At 44.3% G+C, this 26,311-nt stretch overlaps 1 protein-coding gene across 8 annotated transcripts in view; it reads right to left on the bottom strand.

Moving 5' to 3' along the window:
* KANK2 (KN motif and ankyrin repeat domains 2) overlaps positions 1 to 26,311 on the bottom strand; it is an 82,637-nt gene that overhangs the window by 2,290 nt on the left and 54,036 nt on the right. For 2 of the 8 annotated variants that reach the window (XM_070741732.1, XM_070741733.1), the window contains 11 exons: positions 18,729 to 18,794; positions 16,600 to 16,711; positions 12,720 to 14,243; positions 9,600 to 9,722; positions 9,418 to 9,520; positions 8,719 to 8,955; positions 7,477 to 7,564; positions 4,896 to 5,115; positions 2,749 to 2,891; positions 1,945 to 2,145; positions 800 to 898 (listed from right to left, as the gene is read on the bottom strand). In XM_070741732.1, the coding sequence (XP_070597833.1) occupies positions 800 to 898; positions 1,945 to 2,145; positions 2,749 to 2,891; positions 4,896 to 5,115; positions 7,477 to 7,564; positions 8,719 to 8,955; positions 9,418 to 9,520; positions 9,600 to 9,722; positions 12,720 to 14,243; positions 16,600 to 16,636 (2,775 nt within the window). In that variant the 5' untranslated portion in view covers positions 16,637 to 16,711; positions 18,729 to 18,794. The remainder of the gene's footprint in view (positions 1 to 799; positions 899 to 1,944; positions 2,146 to 2,748; positions 2,892 to 4,895; positions 5,116 to 7,476; positions 7,565 to 8,718; positions 8,956 to 9,417; positions 9,521 to 9,599; positions 9,723 to 12,719; positions 14,244 to 16,599; positions 16,712 to 18,728; positions 18,795 to 26,311) is intronic. The other 6 variants (XM_070741730.1, XM_070741731.1, XM_070741736.1 and 3 more) reach the window with 4 other exon arrangements.

Here is a 26,311-nt window from a genome sequence, read left to right as displayed (position 1 = left end):
TTAATCAACCTTTCCCTTTAACTGACAACAGCTACACAAACGCAACAATCCATGGGAATCCATATACACACATCCCCTGCTCACTTATCACTCCATGTTGAGCCTAGCAGCCATTTGGGGTGGATTATAATTATACTTAATTTTAAGATTGGAACGTGGAACAAATTGAAACATAGAAGGATAAGCAACTTGCTCTGAGTGCATATGACAAAATGGATGAAACAAGATCTTAGAATTCTCTTGCAAGTGCCCAACCACCCATGTTGTTATGGTTGGCTCTGGGCCAACTCCTGCTCCAAGGACTGTGGGGGCTGATGTGGGAGAATCCTCACATTATCAGAGGCCAGTTTTACTGCCAACAGCTTCCGACAGCGAAGCGACTGTGTCAGGGGAAGATTCTAGTGAAGTAGGATCAATGGAGGAGGGAATTACAGGCAGCCCATTAGCTAATTACCCCATTAGTGAACCATCATCATCATCATTGTTAGGTTCAGAAGAGGAGGCATTCGTAGATGTTCGCAGATGCAGGTTGATGTCAAGGAAGGAACAACTGCACAAATATTATAGGAAATAAGGGGTGTAGGGATTGTGTAAGCCAAATATTAGCTATGCTTTAGGATATACACAGAGACAGTTATCTGAAAAAGCATGGTGAAGATTTGCCCAGAGACAGTGAGTCATACAATGGCCATGAACTTTGGACACAGTAAGAAAAAACCCTCAACAGCGCTCCTGGATTTCAAGAGAAAATGGTTTACAAGTAATTTTATGACAGATTCTTTTATAGGGAGAAACTCACCAGTGATTTGGCTTTGATAAAGTTCAAGTGAGCATAGAGCATCATTGCAATGTCATTCTGACCTGCTTCTAGTGTGATGGAGAGAGCTGTGCTGCCATCCTACAAAAGAAGGCAAGAAAATACACATATGATTGCAGTGATGGGATCACTGTTTTTGTCATTTTGGTTTCCCTCACACTTCCTAGAATTCCAGGAAATGCTATCTGGGACTGAGCCATACAGATCTTTGAAAATTAATACAAGGTAGTTAATTCAGGTATGGTATTAGACTTGCATCAGAGAGACCAGTTTTTTTTTTACCATAGTTGGTTGACTCCAAGCCAATTATTTCCTCTAATTTAATCTACTTTACAAGGTTGTGATTATGGAAGTAAAATTAGAAAATATACTCCTACGTATACCATCCTTAGCTCCAAGGTTACTAATGCCATAAATAAAATAAATTACCACTTTCCAACAGTGCTAACTGGAACATTGATTGATTGATTTATGTGATGTCTACCTCATTCCTAATGTTCACCCCAAAGACAGGAGAACAATCCCCTTCAATTTACATGTAATGACATTGTCTGATTTCTTTTTCTTGGAAAGAAAGTGGCAATGTGCACAGAGTGCCTGATCAACTACACCAGGGATGTCAAACTCAAGGTTGAGCTGGCCATGCCCATCACAGCCTCCCAAGGTCAAACACAACCTTGATACAGTCCTCAATGAAATTGAGTTTGACACTCCAGAACTACACAATTCTCATTTTCCAAACAAACACTTAAATAATAGGAACACTATGGTAAATTACAGTAGAAGGCTCAACCAAGCATAGGACTAAGAAGGTTGGTGTGTGCATGTGTAATGTTAGGTAGAATTACTTGAATTTAACAATCAAATGTGGAAGTATTTGATGATATTATTCTCAAAATGCCCTGCCTCTTTCTATCTTTCTTTCCTAAGTTTGAGCTGCAATTATTCAGTGATGAGAAATAATTGCTAAGTGTTTCAAATAGTCCAGTACTAAACCTTGGCACTGAGTAAGACTTCTTATTTTCCTGGGGAACTGAATTAAATCTATTGTGCAGAGTTTTCGCTATGGACTCTGAGATGGAAGACAACCTAACAAACTCAGTAGCAGCATCATAACCAGGGCTTACCTTGTCTGACTTGGCAACATCACACTCAGGAGTAGCCAATAGCAGGCGGACAATCTCAGCATGGCCATGTTCACAGGCACACATCAGTGCAGTAGAGCCATCCTCATCTTGCAAGTTGACATTAGCTGCGCTTGCTAACAAAGCACGCACCATCTCAAGATGCCCATGGCTGACAGCTAACATCAATGCAGTCTGCCCGGCCTGTAGGAGTGGGGAGGAAAACCCAAAGGAGATAAGCCAAATGCAGAATAGGGAAAAGTATGTTGCAATGCCTAGCTTTTAAAAACCATGTGTTTAGAACAATCTAAAAAATTGAAGACACATGAACTCTATTAAGATTTTGTATGTCTACTGCAGCCAGTTAAACAGCATTTTAAAAGATTTTGAACACTTTAATTTATTAATTTAATATAATTTATTAAATTTATAAGCCATCCAACTCCTTTTGGTTTCTGGATGGCGTACAAACAATATAAACAGTAAAAAACAATATTAAACCCTTCAAACATTAATTCAACAAAAACATTCATTACTTCTGGCTGTATGAATGGTGTAGTTCAATGGACCCAGGCCTGCCAGCAAAGCCAAGTTTTCAAGGCCTTTCGGAAGGCCAGGAGGGTGTGGACAGTATGAATCTCTCCACGGGCAGTTGGTTCCAGAGAGCTGGAGCCGCCACAGAGAAGACCCTCCTATGTGGTCCCATTTCCATGTACTCATGGATTACTACTTTCTGTCTGTCACCATCATTCTCATTCTCATCATGGCCCTTCTAATTTTGCAAGAATCTTTTGGGAATGTTAGTACCTGGCTGGCTTTGGCATTCACATTGCCCTTTTTCAGTAGCTGCATAATAGTCTCCATGTCACTCTCTGTCTGGGAGGCAGCCAGTGCTGTGAGCATGATGGCTGTATAGCCAGCTTTGTTCTGTTGGTCCACATGACACAAACCTAGAATAACAAGACAGTATTAGAAAAACTCATCCTTCTGGAAATAAATATTTGAATATTGTGGGCTCCACAATTTCAAATGAGCTCTGGGAAGCAGTGGTAAAATTTGTTTTTATTATTATTATTATTATTATTATTATTATTATTTATTAGATTTGTATGCCACCCTTCACTGAAGACTTGGAGCGGCTCACAGGATACAATGTAAACAATACAGCAACAAATCTAATCAATTAAAATTACAACTAAAAATCCAATACACTAAAATCAATCAGCCAATTCATTCACAACCACACATTTCATTTATTAAACCGGGGGAGGGGCTTGATCTAATTGCCCCATGCCTGGTGACATAAATGAGTCTTAAGACTCTTACGAAAGGCAAAGAGGGTGGGGGCAGTGCTAATCTCCGGAGGGAGCTGATTCCAGAGGGCCGGGGCTGCCACAGAGAAGGCTCTTCTCCTTGGCCCCGCCAGACAACATTGTCTGGCCAACGGGATCCGGAGAAGGCCAACCTAACTGGTTGCTGGGATTCATGCGGCAGAAAGCAGTCCTGTAAGTAATCTGGCCCGATGCCATGTAGGGCTTTATAGGTCATCACCAACACTTTGAATTGTGTCCAGAAATCAATAGGCAAGCAATGCAGTCTGTGGAGTGTTGAGAAATGTGGGTGTATCTGGGAAGACCCATGATCACTTGCGCGGCTGCATTCTGCACGATTTGAAGTTTCCGAACACTCTTCAGAGGTACCCCATGTAGAGAGCATTGCAATAGTTATAATTTTTCTATGGGAAGAGATTTCATAAACAGAAAAGTTACTGGATAGAGTCTACTATTATCTGCCTTTCTTTCGTCAAAATCTATGAAAATGCTACTTTGAACCCAAGCATGGTAAAGACATTTTAAGGAAGATCAAATATGATAGTACATTTCACATAGAGAAATATATATTAAAAATTTGGTAACATAAGAAAAATATGCAAAGATCTCTTTAAGTGTACAGAAAGCTGTAGGGTTATGTCAGGAGACACACTGCTGAGAATACTGCCCTCCTGACAGTATTCTCAGCAGTGTGTCTCCTGACATAACCCTACATCTTTCCTCTGAGTTTCCCATAAAGTTGGCCTTATGGCCATCTTCTAGATATCAACCAATTGGAATAGAGCTGGGAGGAAGTCTTATAGTTTTCTGTTCAAGCAGGAGACCCTATACAATTTCAGGAAGTTTTTTTCTGATAGGCTTTTCAGAAAATAAAAGTTAGAGAGGGTATGGTTGGAAATCTGCCAAATCTACCTTGGGTTGAGTTGGGAGTCAAAATTAAATTAGAAGAGGAGAAACCTTCCTGGGGGGGTTAAAAAGGTGGCAAGCAGGTGGCAATCGCTGCAAGTTATGTCAATGTGGCAACTCTATCAAATAATCTATGGGAAATATTTTTTAAGTTGGCAAATCATTTTCTCTGTGACAGCAACCCAACACATTCTCAGAATTCACCAGCCTAAAGTGGAACCTGCCTTCAAACTCTTTGGCTCCTTGGCTTTAATCTCTCCCTAGATCAGTGATGGTGAACTTTTTTTTTTTTTTTTTTTTGCTTGGGAGGGAAGCCTTCCTGAAGCCTGGGGAAGGCGAAAAATGGCCCTACTGGAAGTTTGTTTCTGAGCTTCTGGTAGGCCTGTTGCCATTTTTGCCACATTTTTTTTGCCAATCACAGGCTCCGGAGGCTTTCCTGAAGCCTGGGGAAGGTGAAACCCCCCCCCTCACCTTCTGGAATGCGAAAAATCAGACCAGCACACACATGTGCGCTGTAGCTGACATAAGGCAATGTCTCATGTGCCCACAGATATGGCTCTGTGTGCTACCTGTAGCATACATGCAATAAGTTTGCTATCATGGCCCTAGACTCTAGAGCCCCAAATGCCCTGGTAAATTGACTGCCCTGGACTGCTATTGCTGTTCATTAGATGGGCTATTCTGACAAAGGGCTCCCTTTCTTCTAGCCCCACCTACCAGTTTCAAGCAGCTTTGCAACAATGGGGAAGTTGGAATGTGAGACTGTGTAATGCAGGGCTGTGTTGCCATTGGCATCTGCCATATTGATGATGAATTCTAGCAACTGTGGTGAAATAGCCCAGAAATCTGTCAAGTGCAGTGAGATCAACTCTGGATCGGCTTCTTTGTGGCAGGAAAGCTTGAGCCAATAGTGGAGCATTGAGGTATAGGCTGCTTTCTGCCAGGGTACATATAAGAAAAAGAAATAACAGGAGAGGTAGGTAAGAAATTGTTAGGGCCCATTTTTGCATGCTGTCTTCATGTTGGAATGCTCAGTGCTTTTTCAGTACTGTATTTTTCAGAGTATAAGACTCACCCAAGTATAAGACGTGCCTTAGTTTTGGAGGAGGAAAATAGGGGGAGGGGGAAATCTACCTACCAGGTATTCATCTGGCTAGCTTTCCTAGTCTGTTCAGCTTCAGCACATTATTTTTTTCTCCTAGATAGGGCTGGAAAAAACCTTTTTCAGAGGGAGCAGCAGTAATAGGTTGCAGCCAGAACAGTCAGGATCGCCGTTCTGGTAGCAGAAATGGAGATGTACACACACATGCCCTTGACGCATGCCTGCACATGCCTGTGTGAGATTTGGCTTCTGCAAATGCGCTAGAAACAAAATCTCGTGCAAGGATGCTCGTGTGTGAAAGATTTTGCCATTTTTTGGTGATTTCTTTTGGCGATTTTAAAAAAAATGCCAAAAACCCCCAGCCGAAATGCAGCAGCCACTCTGGTGGCGGCGGCGGCTCCGGCTCTTCCTCCTCCACCACTTGCATGCCTCCCCTCCCCCTCCATTGCGCACAGTCCCAATCCCAACACAAAAAGGAGCTGGCATCTCAAGCCAGCCCAGGCCGACCACCAGCACCATGAGATCTCTGCCGCCCAGCATCCACACCACTGCTGCCACCCTGACAGCATGTGAAAGCACCATGTTTGGTGGGCAGATTGTCAGAGGCTGCACCTGCAGTGTCAACGGGCTGGGTGAGGCAGTTTTCCTGCCTGGGGAGGCACCTCCCCATCAAATGGGAGTGCCGCTTTCCTCCTTTCGAGCCTGGAGGAGAAGGGGCAAAGCATGGCTCTGCTTGTCCTTTAGGCCATTGGCCTCAGGAAGGATTGGAGGAAGGAGGAGCTGAGGGAATGGGAGGCTTCCCAGCAGGTGTGACTGGAGTCTGCAAACGCACCTCTGCCCCTCTGCTTTCTGGCGAGATCCTCGTGTGAGATTTTGCTTCTGCCGCCTGTGTCGAAGCTGAATCTCACGCGGGTGAACGCTTACATGCCTACTGATTGCCCATGTGCCTGTGCCAGTCTCCAAGAGTGGATGAGTAGCGCTGGAGCCAAGAAACCCTTCACTTCAGAGCAGGAATGAAAACAAGCCTGCAAAGACCTAGGGCTAGAAAAAATTACTTCGGAGGGAGTAGGAATAAAAACATGCTGTAAACGGGGAAGATCATTAGCACCTCATTAGGGCTGGAAAAAAAGCTTCAAAGAAACTACATTCAGAGTATAAGATACACCCAAATTTTCAGCCTCTATTAAGGGTGGGAAAAGGTGTGTCTTATACAGTAATACCTCATCTTACAAACCTAATTGGTTCCCGGGGGAGGTTCGTAAGGCGAAAAGTTCGCAAGACGAAACATTGTTTCCCATAGGAAACAATGTAAAATGAATTAATGCGTGAAAGAAAAAAACCGCAAAAAACTGCTGCCGCCCGGCTGTCACCTTTTGAAACAGCCGGGTGCTTCTCAGCATTCTCCCAATGCCGAACCTGGAAGTTCGGCAAAAGTTTGGGTTCGGGTGGCCGCCGAGAAGCCCCACCGCCCGGCTGTCACCTTTTGAAACAGCCGGGGGGCTTCTCGGCATCCTCCGAAACCTGAATGCCAAACCCAAACTTTGCCGAACTTCCAGGTTTGGCGTTCGGGAGGCCGCCGAGGAGCCCCACCACCCGGCTGTCGTCTTTTGAAACATCTGGGGGGCTTCTTGGCGGCCTCCCGAATGCTGAACCTGGAAGTTCGGGTTTGGCATTCGGGTTCGTGTGGCCACTGAGAAGCCCCCCCGGCTGTTTCAAAAAGCGACAGCCGGCGGCAGGGCTTCTTGGCAGCCACCCGAACCCGAACTTTTGCCAAACCTCCGGGTTCGGGGTTCGGGAGACCGCTGAGAAGCCCCGCCGCCCAGCTGTCATCTTTTGAAACAGCCGGGGGCTTCTCGGCGGCCTCCCAAATGCCAAACCCGGAGATTCAGGTTTGGCGTTCAGGTTCGGGAGGACGCTGAGAAGCCCCCCGGCTGTTTCAAAAAGCGACAGCTGGACGGCAGGGTTTCTCGGTGGCGGCAGCGGGTTCGTAAGACGGAAAAAGTTCAGAAGAAGAGGCAAAAAAATTCCAAAACCTGGGTTCGTATCTCGGATTGTTCATATGGCGAGGGGTTCGTATCACGAGGTACCACTGTATTCTGAAAAATACTTTGCTTATCATCTTCTGGCAAATGGGCCGATATCAGCAGATGCTATTTCATCTATATATCCAGCCCAATTTTAGAAATAAATGTATACCGTTTCTCCATCCATTTGTGGATTCAAACTCTCTAAGTATTTCTGAAGAACTGCACAAGCTGAAAGCAACTCCTTGCTGAGACTCAACCTGGTAATGGAAAGAAAATGAAAAAAAAAAGAGGGACATTTTAGCTCCTGTCTGCTTTTACATAATGTTAGTATTTTTGTCCTCTCCTCGCTTTTCTTTTTTCATGGCTATAAGAAAGAGTTTAGTAGGTTCATTTTGCCTTCTTATGATTTTGTGTTGTTTTTTTAACTTTGAACAAGACTAGGAGAGTAAGCTTTCCAAGCAGAGAGACCTGTTGGAGTGCAAGGCTAGCTACTGACGCCTGGAGGCTCAGTGGGCTGAGATGGTCAGCCGATTCCAGGCCATGATGCAGTCCCACTGGAACAAGGCCCCCCAGCTCTTCACCACCTTCATCCAAAGCCCTGCACCAGGAATCTGAAGCAGACCCCAAGTCAGAATTTCTGTCCCCCTCTGACCAACACAAAAAGACTCTCTGCAGGCTCCCACACACACACACAGAAAAAGGGGGAGACTCTCTGCAGCAACACAAATGTTTATTGCATGCATACGACCCAAGGGTTTGAAGACCTCTGATTTAGTGCAATTAAAAAAATTCCAAATAATTTTTCTGTGAACCACCAAACTTTTCTCACGGACCATCAGTAATCTATGAACCACCAGTTGGTGACTGTTGCTATATATCAAATGGAAGAGGGAGGAAGAAGAAGAATATATCAACCAAGTTTTTGTTCAAAATTACATAGAGCAATAATCCTAAATTGTGGTTTAACATTACATTAGGAAGTTCTTCTGAGAGGTAAAATTAATAGAGAGATACAGAATTTACAGTGAATTGTTCTGTTTTGTGCTAATTCCAGGGTTATAATTCAATGATAGTTGTGTAATAACTATTACCACCTTTACGACACAACATATGGAGACAGGTGTTTTACTCAAGAAAGGAACTTTGAAATTGTTTCCAGGGCTTGCCATTGTGTAAAACAGGGAAAGACCATTTTGTGATGCTCACATGTTATCAAATAACAATAGTGCAATTTCAGGAGGGGTTTTTTTTGTGGGAGGGGGGTTTTGAGGTCAGGAGAGTATGATGATAGGTGCAGGTCAGCTTTAAATTGCTTCTAAAGAGTTGAGGAGTGGAATTAATGGCTATGTAAAGCACACAATGCACAGTGCAGACTCTCAAGAGCTCTGAAGATGTCCAAACTGATGATTACCCAGTTTTGCCTGCTGGTTCCTTGCTGTGACCTTCTGCTGTGGTTATTTCCCCCACCTCGACAGGGACTTCAGGATGTAATGTATCTGTGGTTATCCCAGAAAGCTTCGGAGCTTCAGCTACAATTCCCTGCCCGGCAGGGAGGCCCTCACTTGCCTCATGGTATTCACTCTCAGTGCTTTCATTGTCTGAGATGTTCTCAGCTGTGCTGGAGTCCTCAGAGGAGGTAGACTCATACCTGGAACAACACAGGGTTGAGAAGCAAGCCAAAAGAAACCTGAGAAGGTATTCCCAGATTCTCTTCAGAACAGCAAGACAATATGGCAAACCCTGGCTGTGTGCTACCACTGCACTTCAGAATGAAGAACCTCAGGGATGTCAGGTGATTTTGAATCTTGCAGGCCACAATGGGACAATGGAAACCTGTCTTAGTGCAAATAGCAACTTACAATAAAAGCAGCAAGGATAAGTAGAGCTCCCTCCCAGATAGATTATGATAGGACTCCTAGGAAAACTCATTGCATTTCTTTCAGGTGAAGATGGTATATTGCTTCTCCGAACTCCAAATTAAAGGTTAACAGAAGCAAACAAGATAGGAAATACTGCTATGGACCTGTATGCTTTACTACTTCCTATTAAGGAATTGAGGGATGAATTGGGAGCTTCCCATTTTCTTTATAATTCTGAAACTGAGATTTACCCTCCATTGACACCCACAAATTGGAGACTCTTCTTGCTAGTCAGTATTTCTGTAGGTTCTTCCTTCTTCTTCATAATTGACCGGATCCCTGCAGTCGATGAAGCTATGGAGAAACAAAGAAAGGTAGTAACATTAGCTTTTCAGATGATTCCATTGTATCTTTCTCCACCCCACCTTCTTACTTTGATCCTCTTCCTCCTTCTGAACATCCAGTTTAGGTTCTTGAGAGACACAAGGGACCACTTGTTCTCCTTGGAGGGAGTCAAGAAGGGAATCTTCAGTTTTCTCTAATGATTCCTTGGTCTCTGAAACAGGAGAGTAGCAACAGATTTCTGCCCCTTGAACATCTTTTTGATGCTTTGATTATATGAATATTATTAATTGTGCTGTTTTGTGGGCTCATATTAAGGAATACAATATTGTTTCATGTATGTAATAGAATATATGGCTTGATTATAACCTGGCCATAGAGTAACTTAATATTCTAACCATGGAAAATAGGGAACAATGTAGTTCTCAATGTACAACCACCACTGAGCCCAAATTTTCCATTGCTAAGCAAGACAGTTGTTAAATGAGTTTTGACCCACTTTATGACCTTTACTATAGCTGTTAAGTTAGTAACATAGTTGTTAAGAGAATTTGGCTTTGACATTGCTTATCATCAAGTTGCAAAAGGTGATTACATGGCTTGGGCACTGCAACCGTCATAAATGGACTGGAGTTTTGCTTAGTGACAGGGCACTTCTCCTTCCTTTTTAAAAATGAATTTGCTAATATAAACAACCATTTTAACTATACCTTGGGGATGTCAAGGAAAATATTCATGGACACATTCAGTCAAGCATCTTGTTGTAGAACCTGGATATAATGCTCTTTAAATGGAAAATAATGTGTTCACCAATGATTGCTGGTTTAATTAAGGTTATCATCTCCTTGCCTTTGTCTACAATCTCCATTCAGCAACCACCAGAAGAAACTTACATCAGATCATGGGTTATTTTAAGAATTATTTTCTTTTAGCCCTGTTACCCCACATCAGATGTGGGATAACAGACCAATGCAGAGATTAAAGGAGCGGGATGAACATTTTTTCTATCATCCTGCAGACCACCCATTGCAATAGACCCCAAGCAATGCAGCTATTTTGCAGGCAACTCACTACTCTAAAAACTGTACTCTAGTGAATTGTACAACTGCAGCAGGAAGAAGCTCAGAAGCACAGACAAGTAAAATCTTAGGGAACCACCCTAAAGGCATTCATTGATCCATGGAGACTCAATTGGGTTTCATGTTGCAATTCTGCAACAGCTGGAAAAGCTCACATTGTTTAACCAGGTTCTGATGCCAAGAATGTAGGCTGCTCATCCCACAGGACCAGAGTTAATTTCTACCTCACATTGGAGATTCTGCTGTGATTTCTACATGCAGAGTTAAGAACACACCAAGTACCAGCAGAGAGCTTAGAAAAGAATTGTGTGGGAGAGTTGGGTCCTCCAGACTGAGATTTGGTGCTCAGTCTAATTCTGAGCCTGAGGAAACACTTCTGGTCCAACCCATAGATTCTATTGGACCAAGGTAACTTTAGCTTATCTTCATCATAGCTTCAGCTTCCAATAATCATTTTGCTAAAAAAATTTACCTCCCCATTGGGAATTTTAGAGACTATTTTAAAACTACCTTTCTGTTTTGCTCCTACTATAAATTGTGCCCCCAAAAATCAATGAATGCTTCTTTTAAGATTAGAGTTGTGTGAGAAAATAGTTGAATTTTGCCATAAATTTGCAAGCCAGACATTAATATTTTCCTCCCAACTTTGACAAGGGGATTCTGCCATAATTATTTTATCTCTCTAAAGACTATGGAAATCCTGCCAAGTCTTTTGTCCTGGCTATTTTTAATAGATCCAGATATAAACTGACTTTAATTTAATCTAGTGCTATGTCATTTTAAACATTATGTGCATGAATTGAAAGTATAGTCATTACATATCTTACATTTTATAGAATAAACTTTTTATAGGGTAAGATTCCAGTTAAAGGAAAATAGAGAAGCAAAAGAATTTGAAGACCTGGCTCTGCTGACTTCCTTTGGCCTGACTTGAAGGGGAATAGTAACCTTGGGGTTGGCTAATTGTCTAGAAGGTGCCCCCCAGTTTTACTTTTAATTTATTCCTGTTTTGCTAGCCTCTTATTGATGTATGATATTTATATGGTTTTTATATTTTTAAATGTACACAGTTGCTCTATGAATGGATAAGTAGTCTCTAAATTTGATAAATAAAATAATAAAATAAAATATTGTAATACAACCTTGCTTGACAAAGTGAAGAGAAAGATGCATTATCTCATGGTAAAATCCTATTTCTAGTGCAGCCAATGGGCTTATGGCAAATTAAACAAGGACGTAGCTATGTATATTTAAACACTGGCTAACCATTAATTTTTAAGCACAAGGTTTGACTTGTCTTAATTTCTTCAGTCTATCTGTTCAATATACTGCATCTACCAAATTGAAGGTAAAATTCATAAATAGAGCTTTTCCCAGATGTACTGCTGACACTGGAACAAGAACAGGCCACAGCAAAGAATCCTTGACATGGAATTGCGAAGTGAATACAGTACAAAACCAGGTAGTAGAAAATGAGGCCTCACCAAGACCTGTAGCAAAGTTACATTTGAATTTTTAATGCCAAGTTAACCTTGGGCTAAGTTTTAGCTCTTGAGGTAGTCCTCAAGTTATGACCACAATTGAGTCAAAAATTTATGTTGCTAAGTGAAACATTTGTTAAATGAATTTTGCCCTGTTTTACAACTTTTCTCGCCACTGTTGTTAAATGGATCATTGAATTTATTAAGTTAATAACACAGTTGTTAAGTGAATCTGACTTCCCCATTGACATTGCTCATCAGAAGTTCTCAAAAATTAATTTCATGACTGCAGGACACTTCAACCATTATAAATATGAACTAGTTGCCAAGCATCTGAATTTTGATCACATGATTGTGGGAATGCAATGGTCATAATCACCTTTTCAGAGCCACTGTAATTTCAAACTGTCACTAAACGAACTGTTGTATATATTCAGAGCTATATCATTTTTATTTTATTTTATTGTTTAGTTAGTACTTTGCTTCTTCTTTACTCTTTCACTTCTCTATCTTATTGTCTTAACATATACAGTATCTTTGCAATTGGTATTAAAATAACTGAAGAAACTGAATTGAGTAATCTTGTCTGGATGAATGGGTTCTGCTCCCCTGAAACCAAATCAAGCCTACGTTACTTTCCTTGTTCCTTACCTCTTGTTTCTTTCTTTCCATCCCCATCCTCTTCTGTGTTGATAATGCTGATCTTTTTCACAGAGTGAAAGGTGGTGGCTGTGTTTGCTGCTCCAGCATGAATTGGGAAAGTGGTTTCCATCACCTCATTGCTGTGGTATGTGGCACAAACTGGCACCTGGATTTTCTCAGAGACAGAATCTTTGCCTGCTGAAGGCCTGAGGCTGGTATAGGGCTCCTTGCTTTCCAGGACCTGTGCTCTCTGAGGCCTGGTAGCTATGCTGGCTGCGATCTCTACCTCCCTTTCCACTTGGACAACTTTGATTGCATCAACCTGAATGGAGGCATCCCCCTGCTGTTCACCTTCTCCCCTTGCTTCCCATTCTATCAGACCCTCATCTCTTGTTGAAGTTTCTTTGTCTTCCTTCTCCCTACCCTGATACTCCAGTTTCTGATGTGCAGCTTGGAGATCTTGAAGTGCTCTCTTCAGTTGTGTTTCTAACACAGCAATTTTGGTGGATAGAGTCTGAATAGCTTTGCATTGCTGCTCCAATTCTGGGGAAGGCAATCTCAACTCCTCCTCCTTGACTGCTACTCCTATGTCACATCTTCCCATGTCCACATTCACTTCTCCATCTTCAACTGTCCTTCCCACACCCACTGACTTCACTTCCTTCTTATCCAATTTACCCTTAATGTCAGACCTGGTACTGCTGTCCTCTGCATTAACACCTGCCTCCTCTTCAGGGATGTCTATGTAGAGTTCCCCTCGTGATTTGCCCTTGCCAAATCCTCCTGGGTGCCCCAAGAACTTCTGGCTTTTAAGCTGAACACTTAGCTGCCTTTTCTCTTCCTGTAACACTGAGATCTTCACCTGAAGGACTGGGATCATCTTGACCTGTTCTTCTAATTGGTGCAATTTCTTCAAAGCTACAGCCATCTGCTCACGAACATATTGAAGATGCCCTGGAGTTGGTGAGACTGGAGTGGACAACCCAGAACCAATTGGTGTGAATTGTCCAGGAGCACCTTGGTGTGAGCCATTGTAAGAAGTTTGATGGGAAATACTCTGGCATCCAACCAAAGAATTTGTTGATCCAGATACACTGCTGTGAAGACTTCCTAGACTACTTGCTGTGGAGGTTTCCCCATTTAAATCTGCCTGGTCTTCTAACTTCTTTCTAGCATCAAGCAAAGTTTTCTCCACACGGGCATTGAAATTGCTGTGAATTGTATTAGCGTACTGTGGGTAGAAGCTACGGCCACAATAAGAATAGGAGGAATGGCGACTGTCCACACTGACATTGGAACAGAGGGATTCAGTGGATGTCCACCATGAACCAGTGTAGCCATAGCCCCGTGGCAATGAGCTGTAGCGTGGTCGACGATGAACTGGGATGCGCTTAATAGTGTGGCCCTTCTCAATATCATCCACATATTTGAGAAAGTCCAGATCAAGACGGTAGCCATAAGGAGTTTCCAATGAGTAAGTTAAATCCTGCTCCTTTCCATGGAAGATTGTAGTAGAGGCTGGATTGACCTTTCCTTCAAAACACAAAAGAGAAAGATCAGTTTAGAACACTTTTTTGTCAGGGTTGAGGATGTGCATAAAAGGACTAACCACAGAAAGGCTGGGATCACCATGATCTAGTTGAATAATGAATGTTTTGCATATTATGGCATGTATTGGCTGATCTCAGCATAGATCTCAGCATAGATAAATGTAGTCATAGATGTCCATAGACGCTCCAAGTCTTCGGAGAGGGGCAGCATACAAGTCTAATAAATTATTATTATTATTGTCTCCTATTTTCATTCCTTGAGAAAAATTAGCTTAGAATCAACTGTATTTTTAAATCTGCTTATTGCATCAAAATAGCTCTCCTCAAATAAGGAGATAACAGAATAACAAAGTTGTAAGGGACCTTGCAGGTAGGTCATCCCAGCCTGGGAGACCTTACAGATGGCAGTCCAGTTGTTTTTGAAAGCTTCTATTTATGAAGCTCCCACAACTTCTGAATGAAATTGAGTACTTGTAACCAGTAAACAGAAACTCTACATTTTCTTCAATTTTGCATTATATGGATCTGACTGCCAAACCAACAAGCATCACTGATTAATTGATTGCAAAGCTACATCTTATAGAGTTTGATGCCTTTATTCTATTGTCGCATATCAAGTGTCATAGCATCTCATCCAACTCCGGTACTGACATAATATAAGAAAATACAGCTGGCATGTATAATGAGTCTGCGGAGAGGGGTGGCATACAAATCTAAATAATAAATAAATAAATAAATAAATAAATAATTCCTAGTTCACAGGCAACTCTATGCCCTTCTTTGTGGACCACAGATCTTTCAGCAGTCCTGATAACTTTTTTCCAATAGTCCCATTGATTAGCCCTGAGGACACTGATGGGGGAAAAATATTATTCTGTTCAATGTTGTTTGTTCCAAAAGTTATTCAAATACTGTATGTTTTTTTAAAATGTTAGTGTTCTGCATGTGCATGTATGGTGTCCAAAAGAATACAAAAAGTGTTCAGAGACAATGTATTTCTAAAATGCTGGATAGAAACAGGGAATGGGTACTATTAGCTTGTTCTTGTTGTAAACTGACCTTAGATGCACTTCTTAAGTTGCCATATTTGGGCATCTAGCTGGTTACAGAAGTGCAGATAGGACTTGGTTTGTTCTAATAAGAAAACAATTTTATTCTTTTAATCTAGAATTTCTTCCAACCCCTTTTCTCTAACCTATAGATGAAACAGATAGCAGTAGCAGTAGCATTTTATTTTATATGTCTCTCCATAGCACTTTATAGCATTCTCCGGGTGGTTTGCAATGCAGAAGCATTATTTGCACATTGCCCCCAACAATCTGGGTCTTCATTGTACTGGCTTTGGAAGGATGGAAGGCTAAATCAACCTTGAGCCTCAGCAGGATCAAGCTCTAGGCTATGGCCTATGGGCTGAGTTAGCCACTTTAACCACTGACTCCTCAAATCTATGTAGCATTTAGACATTCCTAGAATTAGATTTTTATTGTCTATCAAATCTTAATTTAGTGATCTGGCTAGAATTTCCAATTGTGTCCTTTCACTATTTTTGCTTTTCGTCAGAAATCACTTTGATTCCCAACTTATATTCTGGAACTACTTATAGTAGTTCTCATTTAACAATTCAGCAACTGATCATTAAGATGAAAAGTATCATATTTTTGAAGTATAAGACGCACCTAGATTTTAGAGGAGGAAAATAAGGAAAAAGGTATTCTGAACCAAATGGTGTAGTAATATATTATTTAATAAAATACCAATGTAGTAGGATACTTTTTACAACCAGATATACTTTTTAATAACCATGTACAAACTTTAACCTGACAGCTTTAAGACTTGTGGACTTCAATTCCCAGAATCCAGTCATGCTAGCTCAGGAATGGGAATTGAAGTCCACAAAGGGGCTAAAAGGTGTGTCTTATTCTCTGAAAAATATGGTAAAGTCTGGGATCAGTTCTTGCATTTACAACCTTTTCAGGTTTGTAAGGCAAAAGAAAACTGAAGTGAGATCATAAGCACAATAGAAGTTTCCCTTAACATTGAATTAGCAACTCCAACTGTGGTCACTAAAAATGAACTACCTGTATCCTATAAATACTGTATTATATCACTAAATCCCAACTGTATTTACAGGTATCAAGTGGAAACATATTTTCATACAAAGGAAACAGAACTGTATCCCACTGAATCCTTCCCATGATATGAAATTAAAGACCTTTCAGTGAGAATAATTCAGAGATTGAATGGGGCAATGTGGTCTAAATTATCTGCATTGGCACAAACGATGTCCAGTGTTATCTGCTGATGCTCTCTGTTCAAAAGTACTCATCATATACTCTTACCTGGGAAAGTAGTCCCCATATGCAGAACCTGGGCCATTTTTTCCACTTGATCAATATGCACGTTCAAAACAGCCCAGAAGCCTTCTCACAGCTCATAGGAATCCCACTTTGCCTGAAAATAGAAATTAATGCTATCTTAATCCACATATTCTTAAAACAACCAGGGACTGAGGTTCTGCTTACTGCTTAAATGTTTGTGAGAATACAGTGATCCCCCGTTTATTGCGTCCCCAACCATTGCGAACAGGGTACTTCGCTATTTTTCAACCCGGAAGTCAAAATACCATCTACGCATGCGTGCCCGTGGGCACGCATGCGTAGATGGCAACCGGGAGATCAGCTGCTGGGCGGCTTCCCTGAGTCTTCCCCCTCTTGCTGGCGTCAGCGAGGAGTTTCCCCACCGCCCACGCAAACTCCTCGCTGCCGCCCGCCCTTCGCCCGCCCACGCCGTTCATTCTCGGCGCTTTCGAGCTGAGTCCGGGAGCGAGTTCGCTCCCGGATTCAGCTCGAAAGCGGCGAGAATGAACGGCGTGGAAAAGCCGTTCCACGCCTTTTGTTCTCGGCTCTTTCCAGCTGAGTCCGGGAGCGAGTTCGCTCCCGGATTCAGCTCGAAAGCGGCGAGAATGAACGGCGTGGAAAAGCCGTTCCACGCCTTTCGTTCTCGGCGCTTTCCAGCTGAGTCCGGGAGCGAGTTCGCTCCCGGATTCAGCTCGAAAGCGGCGAGAATGAACGGCGTGGAAAAGCCGTTCCACGCCTTTCGTTCTCGGCGCTTTCCAGCTGAGTCCGGGAGCGAGTTCGCTCCCGGATTCAGCTCGAAAGCGGCGAGAATGAACGGCGTGGAAAAGCCGTTCCACGCCTTTCGTTCTCGGCGCTTTCCAGCTGAGTCCGGGAGCGCTCCCGGATTCAGCTCGAAAGCGGCGAGAGCCAGCGCCCCCCGGACCCCCAACCCGGGTTTGGGGGGCTGCTAGGAAGCCCTCCATGCCGGCGGCAAACAGCCGCGCCCCCCCCAATCTTCGGCTCCTCGCTAGCGCTGTGGGAGTAAAAACACCGTCTGCACATGCGCAGATGGTGTTTTTACTTCCGCAGCGCTACTTCGCGAAAACCCGCTCGTTGCGGGGGGTCCTGGAACGGAACCCTCGCAACGAGCGGGGGATCACTGTAATTGATAGGAATTTAGCAGCAGTTTCTGAAAACAGGGCACTGCCCTCTGGGATACCGTAATTACTCTCAATAACACCTTTAAGTGAGTAATCAATCCACCAATCTTGTGCTAGGTAGGTGTCACATTGAACATCAAAGTGGCACAACAGTTCTTGATTAGAGTATTTACAACTCCCAACAGGGTTATTCCCACAATAATTATATTCAAGTTACAGAGAACAAAAATAGCAATAAATTTGTAAATGTTTTAAAAGCTATGCAATAAAAATGAGGAAAATTGAGTGTAATTCGAAAGCTAATCCATAAAATACATCCTATCTAAAACTATTTGTATGTTGCTTGCTTGCTAATAATCAGAAATATTTAAAAAAAACCTTTCACACCATTCCACCTTTCATCTTCAATAATATTCCTTCTGTTGTTTAAAGTACTGTATTTCTCCTGTTCTTATTTACATTGTGAAAAATGTTTTAAATAAATAAAATATAGTTCACCAGCATTGGGGAATAAGTGTCTTAAAGGACAACTCAGGAAGTTTTCATAAACTTGTACTTTTCAGAGTTTGTAATTTGCATGTCTCTCTGTATATTATTTTCCCTTTTACTATTCAGTATCTTGCTTGTATATCTGAAAACTAAAGAAAACTAAAACATTCTCACTGGCTTTCTTAATACCGTAATCTTCCCAAGGGAAGGGAAAAGATTCTGCTAGTCACATGCCAGGAGGTGGCACTATTTAATGTGTTATTAAATATGATTTACACCACCACCCCTCCTTTTCCCCCAGAAAACAACAGGGAATATAGAAGCCTTCTCACACACACACCTACAACTCATGTTAGGGGGGAAGCCAGCAATTAAGGTGTTTCCTAGAAGAGAATTAGTGGCAGCAATAATTCACAGGCTACTCACCAAGGCCAGGAGTAAAGCTAAGCTATAGGTTTAAGGCAGGGGTGGATTCTGACTTACCTCGCTAACAGTGTGCTGCCTCCCACACTGCATGGGTGTATGTACATTGTTCACCACATGGGCACACTGTACGGCCATGCCACATGCATGCACACCATGCACAGAAGTGAAAAACGAGAGAGAGAGAGAGAGAGAGAGAGAGAGAGTGAGTGAGTTCAGGGTCTTCGGAGAGGGGCGGCATACAAATCTAAATAATAAATAAATAAATAAATGTCCAGCTGGTTCAGGGACGTGTCCAGCCAGCCATTGCTGCTGGTTTGGTGAGTTGGGTGGGGGATGGGGAATTCCCGCTATTGGTTCTAAAGAACTGGTCCAAACTGGCAGGAATCTATCTCTGGTTTGAGGGTTTCTGGAAGAAGCAAGTTGAGACCACCAACCTTTCCTCCTAAGGTTCAATTCTACAGCTACTGCAGTATAGTTACAAAATAAAAATTCTAAATACAAAATTAAATAATTTGGAATTGTTCAGAATACAGAAAATGTGTGCTGTGGCATATTATTATAAGCTTCACTGGCTTTTCGAAAAAATTGGTCATCTGAGTCTACACATGCAAGTCTAAATCTTGGTCATGGTTGTGATTTTACTCATAATCACCTCTTCCCAAATTAGGTAAATATGCAAGATATTTTTATACTCTCTCAAATAAACTATCTGTACCTTGGCTGTTTTTGACAATATCTCTTAAAATTGCTGAAGCAAGATAAGGGTCTAGATCTGTGGTGGTGAATCTATGCTACACATGCCAGAGGTGGCATGCAGAGCCTTCTCTGTGGGCACGCATGCTACCGCCAGCTGCTCTTTTGGTTCCCAGTGTGAATATGCTGGCTAAGCTGGTCTTTGCGGGCACTGGATGCCAGTAAACAGCCAAAAACGCCCCAAAACAGGCTATTTTTCAGGGTGAAAAATGACCCAGGTTAAAAACGGACTAAAAGCTGCCCCCCCCCAAAAAAAACCCCAGGCATGCACGCACTGGCCAGCTGGTCTTTGGGTTTCTGGCCTGCTGGCATGCGTGCATGCACATGCATACACACACATTCCAATTTGGGCACTTGGTGTTGAAAAGGTTTGCTATTATTGGTCTAGATAATACTTTAATTTAATTTATTAGATTTATAAGCCGCCCTTCTCCAAAATGGACTCAGGGTGGCGTACGACAATAAAAACAATGTACAATGAATAAAACCCCAAAATTAGAAACATTCATCCATCAGTCATTCATCCCTTCAGACCAGAGCTGTATGTTGTTGCTCAATGGCCCCAGGCCTGGTGGCAAAGCCATGTTTTTAGGGCCTTTCGGAAGGCCAGGAGGGTGGGGGCAGTGCAGATCTCTGGTGGAAGTTGGTTCGAGGGTCGGAGCCCCCACAGAGAAGGCTCTCCCCTGTGGTTCCACCAGTTCCAGTAAGGGGCCCAACCTGGTACGAATGGGATTGGTGATCCGTTATGGCTTTTTAATGGGTTCCAGAGGCTGGGCTGGGTGCATGTGCGCCCGACATGGGTGTGCATGTCCCCACACAATATTTTGCTTCTTCACATGCTCCAAAATAGAAATCTCCTGCGAGGACGCTTGCGCAGGTGAGATTTTGGCAATATTTACCCCTTTTTTTGCTTCTGCACATGCACAGAAACAAAAAATAGGTAAAAATTGCCAAAATCTCACCTGCATGAGCATCCTCGTGTGAGATATCACTTCAGGCACATACGCAGAAATGATATCTTGCACGGAGGTGCGTGCACATGTGTCGGGTGTGCGTACGCTGGCCTCAGCATCCCATACCAGTAGGAAAAAGTAAGTGGAGCCCTTTGCTGCACTAGTCGACACTGTTTGGCCGACAAAACCAGGAGAGAATGAGCAGTGAGGTTGAGCAGTGAGGAGAATGGTGGGTCCGCTGCTCCTCTGAAACAACGGTAAATCGTCAGGAAATGGGTCAGTCCAGGTCCGAGACGGTCAGAGATAGGTCAGAGTCCACTGCCTACTTTGTCCCTCTATTTCTAAGAACTTGAGGGTTGGGAATGTTTCCGCCTGTTGGAGGGACGCCGAGAAAGACCGCGGCAAGGAGAGGTGGCCGATTGAGGCATGGAGATGGCGGCGGCGGCTGGCGGAGCCTTGCGGAAGATGCAGCCTGTGTGGAAGAGGAGAGGACGGAGGAATGCAGCCTTTGTGGGAGAGGATGGAGGAATGGCTAGCCGCTGCTGCAGGGGTGCCGAGGGGAGCCGAGAGAGAGCGTGGCACCGGAAAAAACATCTAGCCGGTGCGGAGGATGGCGACGGGACCGGACAGAGGATGGAGGGTCGCGGCACCGAAGGAAATGTTGAGAGGAATTGAGGGGAGTGAGAGGAGTCGAGCCCCCGTTCAGATAGACTCCCAGCCTGACTCCGGAGGTGAGAGGTCCGGGGTAGACTGGGAACGGCGGACACGACGTGAGGGCGAGAAACGGTGGAGGGGATGAAGTCCGATGGCGAGGAACAACTGCAGACGCCGACGGAGATGCGATAAATGAGGATATCGAGGGGCAATGTTTTTGCCCCCCCCCGTATGGCACCAGTGGGTGGGAGCTACTGGGGGCCAGGGGGAGACTATGGTGAGGATTATGCTATCAACCTCCCTTCCCCCCCCTTTTTCCCCTCTCAACCTTAATTCCTGATCTGTTTGTACCATCACCGAAGAACTATGCCCCCTTGTGGATTATGGATTAATTGAAGAACTATGCCCCCTTGTGGATTGACTTAAAAAGACAACTATAAAGACAGGAGATTAAGACCAAGACTCTTTAAACTAAACTAAATTAAATTTAAGACCTAGACCCAAAGACCAAAAGAACATCATACCTGGACTGATGGATTCCTGATGATTAAAGAATGTTTTAAGATCTGATTTTATAACATCAAAATCAATTTATATATTTATATGATTTTTTATCTTACATTTTATATATTTATAGATATTTTTAATGTTATTGTTTTTTATTGCTATTACGGCTATTTTATATTGTTATTAATTTAATTGATTTTTTAATATAACGGGGTTCTAAATTAATGGATGATTGGGATAAATATGCTTGTGGCTATGAGTGGAATGACTGGCACGATTGGGTTGGCGGGGTGGGTGGGGTTATGGTATGGATGAGATGATTGATAGTAGTATGAAAGATAGATTTGGCCCACCTGACGCCCGGGAGACAGGAGAGGAGGGGGCACCGATCTCTGGGGTGGCAGGGGGTCGGAATATCCCTGTGTTGCTGGGGAGAGGCAGATACGGCGGGGGTCACAGAGTTAGCCGTTCCAGGGGAACGAGGGACCGTTGCTTAATAACGGTCCCTTGTTCCGGCTCTGTGAACCCAATCTTGGGTACTGGTGATGAGTGTAACTCTGGCCCTGGGCTCAGGTTGCTGCTGCTCAATGCCAGGTCGGTGGTAAATAAAGCTCTCCTCATCCGGGACCTGATCCTGGATGAGAAGGCCGACCTGGCTTGTATTACTGAAACCTGGCTGGGCCCGGAGGGAGGTGTTCCCCTCTCTGAAATTTGCCCAGCCGGGTTTCAGATATGGCATCAACCTCGACCCCAGGGAAGGGGGGGAGGAGTGGCTATTGTTGCCAGGGAGAGCCTTTGCCTGCGTAGACTCATTGCTCCGGAAATTGCGGGTTGCGAGTCTCTCTTGATGAAGTTGGACTTAGGGGTTCAGGTGGGCTTATTTCTCACGTACCTGCCTCCCAGCTGCGTGTCAAAAGCCCTGCCTGTGCTACTCGAGGAGGTAGCCGGGTTGGCGGTGGAGTTCCCCGGACTTATTGTCCTGGGGGACTTCAACCTGCCGTCACTCGGCGAAACCTCTGGGTTGGCACAGGAGTTCATGGCCACCATGACAGCCATGGACCTGACTCAAGTAGTTCAGGGTCCGACTCACGAGGGAGGGCACGCACCTGACATGGTATTCCTTTCTGAGCAACTGAGTAATGGTCTGAGACTAAGGGGCTTAGATGCGTTGCCTTTGTCATGGTCAGACCATTTCCTACTACGGCTTGACTTCCTGGCTCCAATCCTTCCCCGCAGGGAGGCGGAACCAATTAAAATGTTCCGCCCCAGACGCCTGATGGACCCTGAGGGCTTTCAGACGGCGCTTGGGGTTATACCAGAGGCACTTGTCCACAGTTCGGCAGAGTCTCTTGCGGAAGCCTGGAACAAGGCCGCAGCGGAGGCTCTTGACCGGATTGCGCCTTTGCGACCTCTCCGAGGTGCTAGACCCCGTAGAGCTCCATGGTTCAACGAGGAGCTCCGGGAGTTGAAACGCCAGAAGAGACGTCTAGAGAAGCGATGGAGGAAAAGTAGGTCTGAATCCGACCGAACACTTGTAAGAGCTTTTATTAAGACTTACAAAGTGGCGCTCAAGGCGGCAAGATGCGCGTACCATGCCGCCTTGATTGCATCAGCGGAATCCCGCCCGGCCGCTCTGTTTAGGGTGACCCGCTCCCTTCTTAACCAGGGGGGAGTTGGGGAGCCCTTACAGAGTAGTGCCAAGGACTTTAACACGTTTTTCGCTGATAAAGTCGCTCGGATCCGAGCCGACCTCGACTCCAATTGTAAAACAGAGTCGACTGACAACGAGTCAGTCGAGGTGACTGGGGCACGTACTTGTCCACCTGTCTGGGAAGAGTTTGATCTGGTGACACCTGATGAAGTGGACAAGGCCATTGGAGCTGTGAGTTCCGCCACCTGTTTACTGGATCCGTGTCCCTCCTGGTTGGTTTCGGCCAGCAGGGAGGTGACACGGAGCTGGGCCCAGGAGATTACCAATGCTTCCTTGGGGAGGGGAGTTTTTCCATCACTCTATAAAGAAGCGCTTGTGCGCCCCCTCCTCAAGAAGCCCTCCCTGGACCCAGCCGTACTTAACAACTATCGTCCAGTCTCCAACCTTCCCTTTATGGGGAAGGTTGTCGAGAAGGTGGTGGCACTCCAGCTCCAGCGGTCCTTGGAAGAAGCCGATTATCTAGGTCCCCGGCAGTCGGGTTTCAGGCCCGGTTACAGCACAGAAACCGCTTTGGTCGCGTTGATGGATGATCTCTGGCGGGCCCGGGACAGGGGTTTATCCTCTGTCCTGGTGCTCCTTGACCTCTCAGCGGCTTTCGATACCATCGACCATGGTATCCTTCTGCACCGGCTGGAGGGGTTGGGGGTGGGAGGCACTGTCCTTCAGTGGTTCTCCTCCTACCTCTCTGGCCGGTCGCAGTCGGTGTTAGTGGGGGGCCAGAGGTCGACTCCTAGGTTTCTCCCTTGTGGGGTGCCTCAGGGGTCGGTCCTCTCCCCCCTGCTATTCAACATCTACATGAAACCGCTGGGCGAGATCATCCAAGGACATGGGGTGAGGTATCATCAATATGCGGATGATACCCAGCTTTACATCTCCACCCCATGCCCAGTCAACGAAGCGGTGGAAGTGATGTGCCGGTGCCTGGAGGCTGTTGGGGCCTGGATGGGTGTCAACAGACTCAAGCTCAACCCGGATAAGACGGAGTGGCTGTGGGTTTTGCCTCCCAAGGACAATCCCATCTGTCCGTCCATCACCCTGGGGGGGGGAATTATTGACCCCCTCAGAGAGGGTCCGCAACTTGGGCGTCCTCCTTGATCCACAGCTCACATTAGAACAACATCTTTCAGCTGTGGCAAGGGGGGCGTTTGCCCAGGTTCGCCTGGTGCACCAGTTGCGGCCCTATTTGGACCGGGACTCATTGCTCACAGTCACTCATGCCCTCATCACCTTGAGGTTCGACTACTGTAATGCTCTCTACATGGGGCTACCTCTGAAAAGTGTTTGGAAACTTCAGATCGTGCAAAATGCAGCTGCGAGAGCAGTCATGGGCCTACCTAGGTATGCCCATGTTTCACCATCACTCCGCAGTCTGCATTGGCTGCCGATCAATTTCCGGTCACAATTCAAAGTGTTGGTTATGACCTTTAAAGCCCTTCATGGCATCGGACCAGAATATCTCCGAGACCGCCTCCTGCCGCACGAATCCCAGCGACCGATTAGGTCCCACAGAGTGGGCCTTCTCCGGATCCCGTCAACTAAACAATGTCGGTTGGCGGGCCCCAGGGGAAGAGCCTTCTCTGTGGTGGCACCGGCCCTCTGGAACCACCTCCCCCCGGAGATTAGAATTGCCCCTACTCTTCCTGCCTTCCGTAAACTCCTTAAAACCCACCTTTGCCGTCAGGCATGGGGGTACTGAAACATCTCCCCCTGGGCACGTTTAATTTATGCATGGTATGTCTGTGTGTGTGTCTGTTAGCATATGGGGTTTTTAAATGTTTAAATATTTTTAAATTTGTCTGATTGCTTATGATTTGTTTCTACATGTTGTGAGCCGCCCCGAGTCTTCGGAGAGGGGTGGCATACAAATCTAAGTAATAAATAATAAATAAATAAGAGGCCAACTCTGTGGGATCTGATCAGTTGCTGGGAAGTGTAGGTGGAATAGAATAGAATAAAATATATTTTGGGGGGGCCAAGTGTGACTGGACACACAAAGAATTTGTCTTGGTGCATATCCTCTCAGTGTACATAAAACAAAAGTAAAGAATTATCCATTCCCTTAGACTTTCAGTATGGCCTGCATATTGTTTAACAACTATTTCAACCAAATGCATAGAGCATTTTTCTAGGTAAAATTAAAATATTTGTTTATTATGTTTTAATCTATCAAATTAGAAAAATGTTTTATGGGGTTCAGTATGGGTTTATTATACAATTACTTTTTAAGTGCTGCAAACTGCCCAGAGTCACCTCTATGTGATTTCGATAGCTATATAAATTTGTTAAACAAACAAACAAATACATTTACTTAACTAGGATTGCTATCAGGGCCTAGAATGGTTTTTAAAAATATGTCTCTTTTACATTTAGTGGAAGAGGATAGAATTAATTATCAGGAAGGCTACATATTCAGCTCCAACAACTCAACCAATTTACCTAAATTTGATCATATAGCACTTCCAGAACACAGAGGAAGAGGATAGATAACTAGTGCTCTGTTACAGTTTGTATTTCTGAATTCAAGGGGGAGAGGATATAACTGGTTGTAAGGGGAAATTCTATTGGCTGATTGTGTTTTTGAATTCAGGGAGGAGGGGACTAGACTGGGAAGTTTAACAGAGTGAGAAAAAACATTTTAAACTGCACTTCCAGAACACAGAGGAAGAGGATAGATAACTAGTGGCCCGCGCGCCTGACGGCGCACGAATTATATAACTATAAACCAAAATCAGCAAAGTTTGGTAGCAATAGGGGTTCATTTTCTTGCTAAGTACCTGTATTTCAATACATTGTTAAGATGATTGGCTTGGTACAGTGTAACACTTGTTTGGCTGTTGTATTCCGTAGTACCTTGTGGAACTTGGGGTACTGCCCTCTTTGCATTAGGACATCTAGGTTAGAGGGCGTGATCTCTAGATTGCAGTCCTTAGTTTGTAGCTTGCAGTCAGAAGTGGAAAGATTGTCCCAGCCACGTGCTGTAATGCAGCCATGTGTGCAGCCTCCACTTCCATAGCGCCCCCCGAGGAGGAGGGCTGTTTGGACAACTGTTGGTTCAGGAAGAT

The sequence above is a fragment of the Erythrolamprus reginae genome, chromosome 2 (assembly GCF_031021105.1).
Source record: "Erythrolamprus reginae isolate rEryReg1 chromosome 2, rEryReg1.hap1, whole genome shotgun sequence".
NCBI classification, from domain to species: domain Eukaryota; kingdom Metazoa; phylum Chordata; class Lepidosauria; order Squamata; family Dipsadidae; genus Erythrolamprus; species Erythrolamprus reginae.
The sequence above is the reverse complement of the archived record's forward strand: the minus strand, read 5'-3'. Positions and strand labels throughout refer to the sequence as shown.